Raw genomic sequence first — 10,280 nt, 5'->3', positions numbered from 1 at the left:
ATTTACTTTTAAATATAATTTCAAAATTTTCATGAGAATTTGCACGAATCTGAATCTAAACTCATCATTTCAAACAATACGGATATTTAAGCTATATTTCTAGTTACTGGTTATATAACCCGTATTTATTATCATTATTATGCTCATGCTATTGCTTTGACTAGGTCCATATTTTATACTAACTTGATTATTAAAATTATATTCATGTGGTTTATATACAGTTTTATGTCATGGTTTTTATCTTTATATTTTAAATACAAGACAAGAGCCTGTCCCAATTAAATGAGAAAAGGACTCTTAGATTTAATAATAACGAAATATTTGTTAAGTAACAGAATTTCTTGCAATAGAATAAAAGATGCTGAAATACACCAGTGTATGGAACTGCTAATACCAAAAGACATTTCAGGTTTTATTTTTATTTAATAACAAATCAACAAGTACATGTACAATTCAAGCATCATGCTAGGTATAGTAAGGTGCAGGTTGTAAGGTGTCAAAGTATCAAATGAATAAAACAGTTTCTTGTAGTTTGAAAGAAAAACCCTCATTTCTTTCTTGCTGTTGATTTTTTCTTCTACAACATTTTCAGCAGTAGTTGTTAAACTATGAGCCGATACTTAAAACAATAAACTACACATAAGTTTTTCTAAATCAGATGGATAGCTATTTCTTTTATTGAGGAATGCAAGCATGGACGACAGTAAATCAAGTAGAATTGCTTTCAGTCAGTGATGTATCCATCAAAAAGGTCAATTTCATTAACCTGCTTACTTAAGTCAATGTCTTGAAATCCAAGTGAGTCTATAGACGGTGAATTTGCAATGGACTCTTTTTCAACATCCTCTGGCCAATGAAAAACTCTAAGTTTTTCATTACCACTGTCTGGTGATACAATATAAATTGTTTCTGATTGGCTGAATTGTCTGCTTGATAACGAATTGTCGTTAGGAGAGAAAGAACGCTCGGCCGGCAAGTGTTCGTCTGCTTCTTGGGCGTAAGGTTCCGGCGACATTCTGTGGAACATGTCTCCTACCGCCGAGTCATTGCTCACGCTAGAAAACATCGACAATGCTGGCGTATGCAAATAAGGGCGAGTTCCATCGTGCGACAATTCGTTACATGATACGGAACGGCTGCGATGACCTAGAGACATTGTACTACTCATCAACGAATGTTGACTGCGTGTAAGCGACGTTGCTCCACTTATTACCTTCGGGTCATGACTTTTTATAGAAGAAATTATTCTCTCAAGACATTTTGGGTGATAAAGGTCATGATAAACTAATGACGTGCCGTATTCAGATTCAATAACTTCATTTATGTCAATTTCTCCGCCAGGATAAACTTTGCCACATTCATCTGCTGATAATGTTGCTCGGTAAGTGTCACTCGATAAATAGTCTGATTTAGTGCTTGAATTAAGATTGTCTCTTATCACCGATATATTACTTGGATGAATAATAGTGGCCGAATCTACAGATCCCAGATACATATCTTCTTTCTCGTCCACACTTTTTCTCCTTCTCCCACCTTCCTCTAAACTGGCAATATCCGGACGTACTTGTTGTGTTATCAACATTTCGGCTTTTATATTCGGATCAGCCTGTTCTGGATTTGAACGTTCCTTCACATTTTCTGATTTCCAAATGCCATCCCACCTTCCACCCGTTTTCAATTCGAAACCTAAGTCTCGGACATAAACAATATATAAGTCTAACATTAATGCCATTCGAAGTTGGTCCTTGAACGCTGGTTCTATCACTGATACGTCATCCATAAGAAATACGAAAACATCAGTTTTTGATAACCATTTATTGCATTCTGGGTATTCTGATGGCGAGATACAACGTACCGAAAATTCTCTACACAAATCAACAAGCAGACGATGCCACATGTCGTTATCAAGATTCCCGCAAACGTAAACATTTTTAGACGTATTCGTTTGGCCATATTCGTCATCATTTCCGACATGCGAAATAAGAATTTCAGGCACAAACAGTGAATCCTTTACAGCTGATTGTCTTTTCTTTGTCATATTAGCGTTATTGCTGCAATTATCTTTCACTGCGGTTTGCTTTAAATTGTTTCTACTTTTAATGTTTACCGCATTACCGCCTTTTAAGCTATGTTTTACACCGCACTCGCGTTGAGTTTCCCTCGATTTATGCTGTATTTCTAGGTTATCTTTACAGTTGGTTGCCTTTCTATTTTTTGACCAGTTTGAAGGCATCTGGTCTTCAGTCTTTTGACGAATCGTCATTTGAGACGCAATAGATAGAGGGGTTGGCGGTAATCTTCTATTTTGTGATGTGTTACGGTCTGCTTGTCGTCCAATCATAATGACACCATCATACGCTGAAATGTAAGACAACAGGGTTTTAAAGACGTTACTATTGGTTTCAGTCTTGTTCTTTCCTTGGAAAACATCAAAAGAAATTTTCTTTAACCAGACTTCGTTTTCAGAAATAGAAATGATTATTCTTTGATTTATGCATCGTATACAAGGAAATTATGTGTATTCAAAATAAGGAAATTATGTGTTTTCAAAGTACAAGGTAGTACATAGGATACATTTTTTTCACCAAAAATTCATACGATCCGAAATTATATAATTTGCATAATTCAACAATCAGGTACATGAAGTACAAAATATTTTGTCTAGCCATATGAAATCCTTAAAAGACCATTATACCGGTACCTAAACAACTGTTATCATCTTTATATTTTAAAAGCATTTTATATTTTTGTACCCTGTTACTGTTTCGAAAAAGATACACATTAGCCATTTGGCCGAGTCATCTCTTGCGTTTTGGCAAATGATGCAGATATAATGATTTAAAAGCATCTTGTATATTTATCAGAATATAACATTGTTTACATTTTGCTAATTTGTTACAAATATTTAACTTTTGTCACCAATATTTCAAACTCAGCATTATTTCCTTCAAGTGATAAGCACAGCACATGTTCTAAAACCAAGTATTACAAAATAATAAAAAAAAATATTTGCCCTTTCTACAGAAAGAAAATTTAGTCATTTCTAAAGCAAAATGTGCCTTTTAATAAAGAAAACTACGAACATTAATCTTAAAAATAGCAAATTTAATATCCAAACATAGTTTTCTAATAATCTTATCTTTGTATCAAATTACGCACTAATCAACGGTTGTTTACCGAAGAATGCTCAGTGTTTTGTTGTCGTTTCTCCCGCGAAATGCTGAGTTCAATCGAATTATTATCTTGGTATAAATTAAGATAATCTTGAAAGAAGATACAAGTGCTGAAATAACTATAACTTTTTTTCTCCTATTTGTTAATTAATATGATTCTTATTATCATGCAGTTTTGCATTAATATGATTAAAAAAAACTTTCAAATCTATTTAAATAAACTATTCTTTTCAGAGCGTTAAACATTCGTTTGTTTTTTCACATGCCATAATTTTTTTCTTTATGAAATAACCACTCACGACAGATCCTTTATATTTAAAAAATCTTTAACCGGGTATTTTATATATGTATACGCTTATGTCATTTTTATTAAACAAAAATAATCGTGTAAATGCCTATGAAAGCTAAATGAGATCTAATCAATATAAAGAAACATGTTTTATATTAGATTATACTATTTTAGATACACATTAACTCTTGTATTGATATTCATCTATATTCTAATCGCATTACTGGTTCTGATATACATTTTTATACATACATACATACATACATACAGCGAATTGAAGGCATTCAGCAAATGAAAGTTCCGGCAAAATTATATCAATCAATCAAAGTTATATCATTTACAAAATCAAAATCGACTGAAACTATCTTACTTATGACGGACACGAATAGAAACGCAAAATAAAGAGTTTTAAAGAAAATATTGATTTACCTTTTACAAAAAAATAAAATAATTTTACCTCCAGTTGCCTGTGAATCCCTTTTGAAACTAAACAAGTTTTGAATTTTCTTTCTCCAATTTTTCATATTCGAATCGATTTTTAACAATCTTCCCTTATTACTCATATGTTAAATGACAGTCCATTTATTTCCTATGTTGACAAGCAGCTTACTATTTATCTTCCCGTAAAATAATATTTATATCATTCATTTACTGTATGAGAAGCTAGTAATTTAGACATAATATAAATCACACTCTCTGTTGTGTGCTTCAATGTGCTCTCTATTACACACTGGTCTGCTGACAAAAATGACAATGGCTTTCGTTGATGAGGTTTTATACCCCGATACGTCAATGAATTAGATTTTTCGCAGCCTCTCATTGACTTCATGCGATGACGTCAGCATCTCAGCGTGTCATCGTGTTATTCTACAATAATTACTTATTTTATCAGTTTTGGCACGGATTTTAACAACATTGTATTATGATATTGACAGAGCATGCGCTTATCAACCCAATTCATTAATATGTGTTGTTGTTTTCGCAGGGTTTTAAAAGACATTTTTTTAATGAACACGAATGTTTGAAAATGATGATCTAGTCATATGCACGCAAGAAACTACTAGATTAAGATCTTGTTTCGCATCACAGTTTTATTGCGTGACAAACGTATTTAAGAATCGTTGTATTTTATCTTCCCATAAACAGATGCGTGTTTTTCAGTGCTTAATTTCCCTTTTTTTTTATTCAAAATGGCAAACTATACTTGCACAGGTTTTAGAGCATGTTGATAGTCGTGAAGAACATAGCGATGCATATGAAATAGTTAAAAAATGTAAACAAAGTAGTATTATGACTTCAATTTAAAATACTAATCCACTATAACTGTACTCCATGCCAAAAGGCAACAGAGGGAAAAGTTGGTTTAGTTCTACATATAAACTATCATCAACTCGAAATACCAAGCACCAAAATTCTTCGGGATTTATTTCATTTTGTTTAAACAAGTGATAATGCTACATTACATGCTTAAAGTATATCATTATTGCATTATTGTTTCTTGTACATTCACCTAGAAAATGTTGACCAGACATGTGTATAAAGAATAATGACCGACATGATTGTATGGTTATAACAATGCCTGATCAAACATGATAATCAGTCAGCGCCACCTGTCGGAGACTTGTGACTATCTCATTTATTTCATAAACATCTTTATTGTATTATTAATGGAATATATTTGATATTTAATGTTGTTAAATGCCAATAACGTCACCAGAGTAAAGATACATGCATGGGACTATTATTTAACCTATACACAACATTAAGCCGTGTATGAGTCAAAATTGTCCTTTGTTTTTGGACTAAAGAAATCTCACAATAAAAGGTTATAACAGATGAACGTAACGAATTACAATGTAACTTTAATGAAATTCGTTTGAGTACTTTAACAAAATGTCCATTAAGTTTTCCTTTTTAAAGAATATGGAACTTTGAAGCGATAAGGCACGGACATTTGCACACACTTTATATAATTTTGTTGAGAAAGATACTGCATATTACATTTAATGGATGTTTTGTCAAGTGAATTCAACTAACAGTACGGTGTCATGAAGAAGTATAGTTTGTATAAATGTTTTGTTTTTTGTTTTAATACGTTTAGCACAGCATCCATTTTATATAAAAAAAATAAAAAAATAAATAATATGGGGTCAATATAACTGGGTAACGTAAAATAATTGAAATAATTGATTAAAACCTAATAGAATGCTTTAATTTATTTCTTATCTATTTCTTTTATATGATGTACAAGTATACAGAATCATGTACATGTATAACAAATTAACAAGCAACCCGACTGTCAAAATTTCACTTTTCAGATCTACATATTATGTGTAATGCATGTTGAATATTGTTGTTGTTTTTCTGATTTCTTTACAACTTTATTATTTATGCTAGGAAAACTATCACAAAACTATCACAAAATTGAGTGAAAGAAAATGACTAAGATTCAGCTGCTTCATAACTAACTAAAAATAATTAAGCCCATCGGAAATGATTAAGATAAAGACAAAAGGGAAACACAGGCCGAGAAGTTTCTTTCTCCCCTTAAAGGGACTCCACTGAGGTTTTTTGACATGATGGGACTGAAAATATTTTTCCAGATAAATGTACCATTTGATGTAGGTTTAGACCACTAATCTTTGTGCAAAATTTCAGATTATTCGCGCACTTCGTTTTACTAGAATAATTATTCAAATTGTGAAAAAATGACCTAAAAGGAAAAGCGTTAAAAACACTTTTTACACAAATCGGGCTAAGAAAAGCATGAAAATACGATTTTCAATTTATTTCAAAGTATATTTCTTAAATATATTTGCATATATTTCTGTTTAAAGTGCCCCAGCTCATTTATGTTAGAAATTCAAATGTTATGTTTTTAAACTTTTAAACCTCAGTGGAGTCCCTTTAAGATTTAACAAAATGCCTTAACTGGATCTGTTCAAGTGAGCACCGGTCAATCCAACATCTTTAAACAACTCTAATGCAATAAGAAATAGAGAACGATATGTATTATAAGATAATTATGACTCGTTTAATCCCTATAATATCTGTGGTAATAAATCTGAATCAGCGCAATCTTATGACTACTTCATTTTTGTCATTGCTAACTGTTATAAGAAGATATCAAATTGCTTCACTTTCCGAATAAAGCGGGTGTAAACAATAGGGAATATCATTCGCAATACAACTCCGCAACATTATGTGAAATATACTCACCGATTTATTATTAATTCCAAAGTCCATCCCAGTAGTGGTTGTCTATGTAAATTTACTATTGTTTATCCATTTAAAAAATTATAACGCTTTATTTGTTCGAACACATCTTATCTGATGCAACTTGTTGTGTTTAGTAGATGAGCTCTCGTTGCCATGGCTACATGAATACAATATGGCACTGAATGTGAAACAGTTTGCTCGTTGCAGTGATTGTCATTTGAGATTAGAAACGGATAGAGAATTCTGTACTTTGGTACAAATGAAATAATTGAGCCGTGTCACGACAAAACCAACATAGTGTGTTTGCAACCAGCATGGATCCAGACCAGCCTGCGCATCCGCGCAGTCTGATCAGGATCCTTGCTGTTCGCTTACCATCCCTATTACAAGTAGAGAAACTGATAGCTAACAGCATGGATCCTGATCAGACTGCGCGGATACGCAGGCTGGTCTGGATCCATGCTGGTCGCAAACCCATTATGTTGGTTTTGTCGTGACGCGGCTCAATTATATTGATTAATATCTCTTAAATGAAATATGCTGGACATGTTCTTTACGTAATGAAACTGACATTTTTACAGTAATGAAAATCATTTCACTTACTCCCTTAGGAATAATTCTAGGTGTTTATCATCGGTGATTTCGATATGTTAATGTTTTTTATAGAAATGATTGAATGAATGAAAGGATGCGATCGTACCATTCGGTGACTGAATTCCAACTTTATTTTATTTTTGTTTTTATGTCATTTAACTATAATATATTCATATGTACGGATGGACATACACATATGCAAACACGCATGCCCAAATTCATGTTCTCCAATATACACACTAACAAATAAGGCTATGAAAATATCAGTTGTACTAAAAATTATAATAATAATAATAATAATAATAATAATAATAATAATAATAATAATAATAATAATAATAATTATAATACAAACAAACAAAATAGATAGACAACAACAAAAACAAATCATCGCCGTGTAAACAAAGTATCTTCATTTGATATATTATATTCTGTGATTAAACATTTAAGTTTTAACTGATTTTCAAGATGGATTGTTCCTTATTTAAGAAAACGCTTCCTGGAACAAAGCAGTCCGGCGACAAATCTGCGAATCAGGGTTCGGACACACCACCAAACATGTGTTGAGTGTAGGAGAAACCTTAACCAATTTGCCACCACTCTTCTCAGATAATATACATATGCTTGAATCTCCTTCACCGCATTTTAACCACCTCATTTCCTATAATTTATAAGTAACTATCACGACAAAACTACATTCATATTATGTAAAGCTTTGTAATATTTTTTCTTTAATCAATATACACGATGCGTCTGTCTTTCTGCCTCATTCCTAAATCCAAAAGATTTGTTGGTTTCGTAAGAAAAGACAATGATTTTTTTCAGGGAATTTGAGAGAAAGTGTGTGTGTGTGGGGGGGTCTTTGTTTTCTTTTTCTTATTTGTAGACAGCAGCTCTTGATGTATGAAAAAAGTGGGATTTTAGTTGCTAGTATAGGAGGAAGATTTCAAGGATTTGTCACACTGCTCGGAAATCCAATAACCATACACGCAATAAATCTGTTCTCTTAGGTGATACATTTACATAATGTCTTTTGTTCTTTTCATTTTATTTATTTATTTATTTTTGCCACGAAATTCGAGAATATGAAATCGAGGACACACTACAAAGTCATCCCTTTCAGCTTTCAGATTTTCCGGATTCGCATTTCCGGATTTCAATGGACGACAAATGAAGAGCAAAAATACGTGTTTCACATTGCATTGACATGTCTACATTTTTGCATTAATGTATTGTAGCATTTCCGCGTCCCTGTTGCACGAGCGAATGCCTGCCAATTTAACACGTGCTTAAAGCGATCATGATACTATCTTTTTCATTATTCTTATTGTTTTCCTGCGGTTTTTGCCTATAAAAATCACTGCACGACAACCCAGTACATTAAAAAGGCAAAGTTTCAACTCTTCTTAACTTACCCGCGACGATGCGAAAAAGCGGAAAATACAGAAAATAACAAATATGCGAAAATACGAAGATACGACAAATAAGAGGCGAAACCCAGTGATATTTTGAGTGTTGTATTTTTGCTAATTGTGTCGTTTATAGTCCCTGCACGTTTTCACATTTTTCGGTAGAAAAAAAGAAAGAAAAAAGATTAAAACGACGTGGCAAATTAGCCACCATATTTCTTTGATATTTTTTTAGTTGAAAAATTATAATAGAGATTTTTTTCAAGATACTTACGTCGAGATTTTGTCCTTTCGCATTGATAAATTAAGATTGATTGAAGTGTTATTATCTGTTTTGTTGTAAAGCTACATAAAAACCAATTTTCTAAAAATGTTTCAAATGTTAAACACGCGAACAGGTCTTATTTATTTACCATGCGACCTTCGGAATTAAAATTACAGACACGAATGTCCATGAGGGAATTAGCATTGATTTAAAAGCTTTTACCTTGGATTATATGTATAAATACTAGTTGAAAATATTTAGGGACACTTTTATTATTAACCACAGGCAAATTATTTTCACTATGAAAAATCTGTAATAAGCTTTATAATATAGAGAATTACTATAATCCGTACAGATATCGCATAATATTTTGACACATGTGTACCGAAATAATTTTAAAGCATAATCTTACTATTTCCCACATAAATCGACTTTATAGTATAATGTGAGAATGGAAGAATTAGAATATATAAGTTATTTCGATAAAAACATTTCTATTGCCAATAGCAATAAACATGTTTAATTTCGGAAACTGTCCGCGTGCACCCGAAATTTGCACCCCTAAATACATAAATATAGTGCTTGATTTGACCATCATCTAACAGTGATTTCGGGTGAAAATTGTTGTCTGGTATATCTGCACCGGTGTACGTATATATACACTATTGGACCATTGTATGATTGGTTTTAAATATTCATGCAGTCGAATAAATTAAGTTTTAAGTGCAATATGTATTCGTTTTTTGCAATATATTCTATTATCATATTAAACAATTCCAACAATTTTGTCTGCAAAAGCTAAAACTAGATGCAACGTATAATAATACTATAATATAAATAGAGCCGTCTGAAACATGGATCATTATGATTTGTTGCTGCTTTTCACTATAATAAAACAATTGCTCGTCATATTGTCTTAATAAATTATTATAAAGTCAGTTTCATAAAACAGTATACATGTAGTTATAATACTGTAGCGTGTAACTTCGATTTTATTAAAAAATCGCAACTTTTATACATTTATTATGTCTATTTACATTTACACCAGCGCTGCGAATTTTTAAATCATCTTTTAAATCATCGTTTCGTTATATATATAGACTTTTACAGGTTATATGGTCGTATATAAACAGTCGCGCATAATATAAGCTCACAATCGTTTATACATGGCCATATAACTCTGGGATATGCACGTATAAAAATCTAAATATTATAACTTATACAGCGTTTTATACAGCACGTTTCATACACGCTTTAATCTCTGAAAGATTTACTTAATCGGTACCCTTTTCTCATAAACATGTGTTATATTTGTAGTAAACCAATCGATC

At 31.9% G+C, this 10,280-nt stretch overlaps 1 protein-coding gene across 1 annotated transcript; it reads right to left on the bottom strand.

Moving 5' to 3' along the window:
- Positions 1 to 457: 457 nt before the first annotated feature.
- Positions 458 to 4,185, bottom strand: LOC132723796 (uncharacterized). Its single transcript, XM_060708582.1, has 2 exons — positions 3,920 to 4,185; positions 458 to 2,358 (listed from the first exon to the last, which is right to left on the bottom strand). The coding sequence occupies exons 1-2, from the start codon at positions 4,023 to 4,025 to the stop codon at positions 725 to 727; spliced, it is 1,740 nt and encodes a 579-aa protein (XP_060564565.1). The 5' UTR covers positions 4,026 to 4,185; the 3' UTR covers positions 458 to 724.
- Between the last annotated feature and the right edge of the window lie 6,095 nt (positions 4,186 to 10,280).

Source organism: Ruditapes philippinarum, unplaced genomic scaffold (genome assembly GCF_026571515.1).
Source record: "Ruditapes philippinarum isolate M1 unplaced genomic scaffold, ASM2657151v2 ctg2595_1_1_1_1, whole genome shotgun sequence".
Taxonomy (NCBI): Eukaryota; Metazoa; Mollusca; class Bivalvia; order Venerida; family Veneridae; genus Ruditapes; species Ruditapes philippinarum.
Note: the sequence above shows the minus strand (reverse complement) of the source record. Positions and strands in the feature narration are given on the sequence as shown.

Coding starts and splice junctions, on each gene's coding strand:
- LOC132723796 (XM_060708582.1), bottom strand. CDS start 4,025: ATGAGTAATAAGGGAAGATTGTTAAAAATCGATTCGAATATGAAAAAT. Junction 2,359..3,919: donor GGATTCACAGGCAACTGGAG/GTAAAATTATTT, acceptor CTTACATTTCAG/CGTATGATGGTGTCATTATG.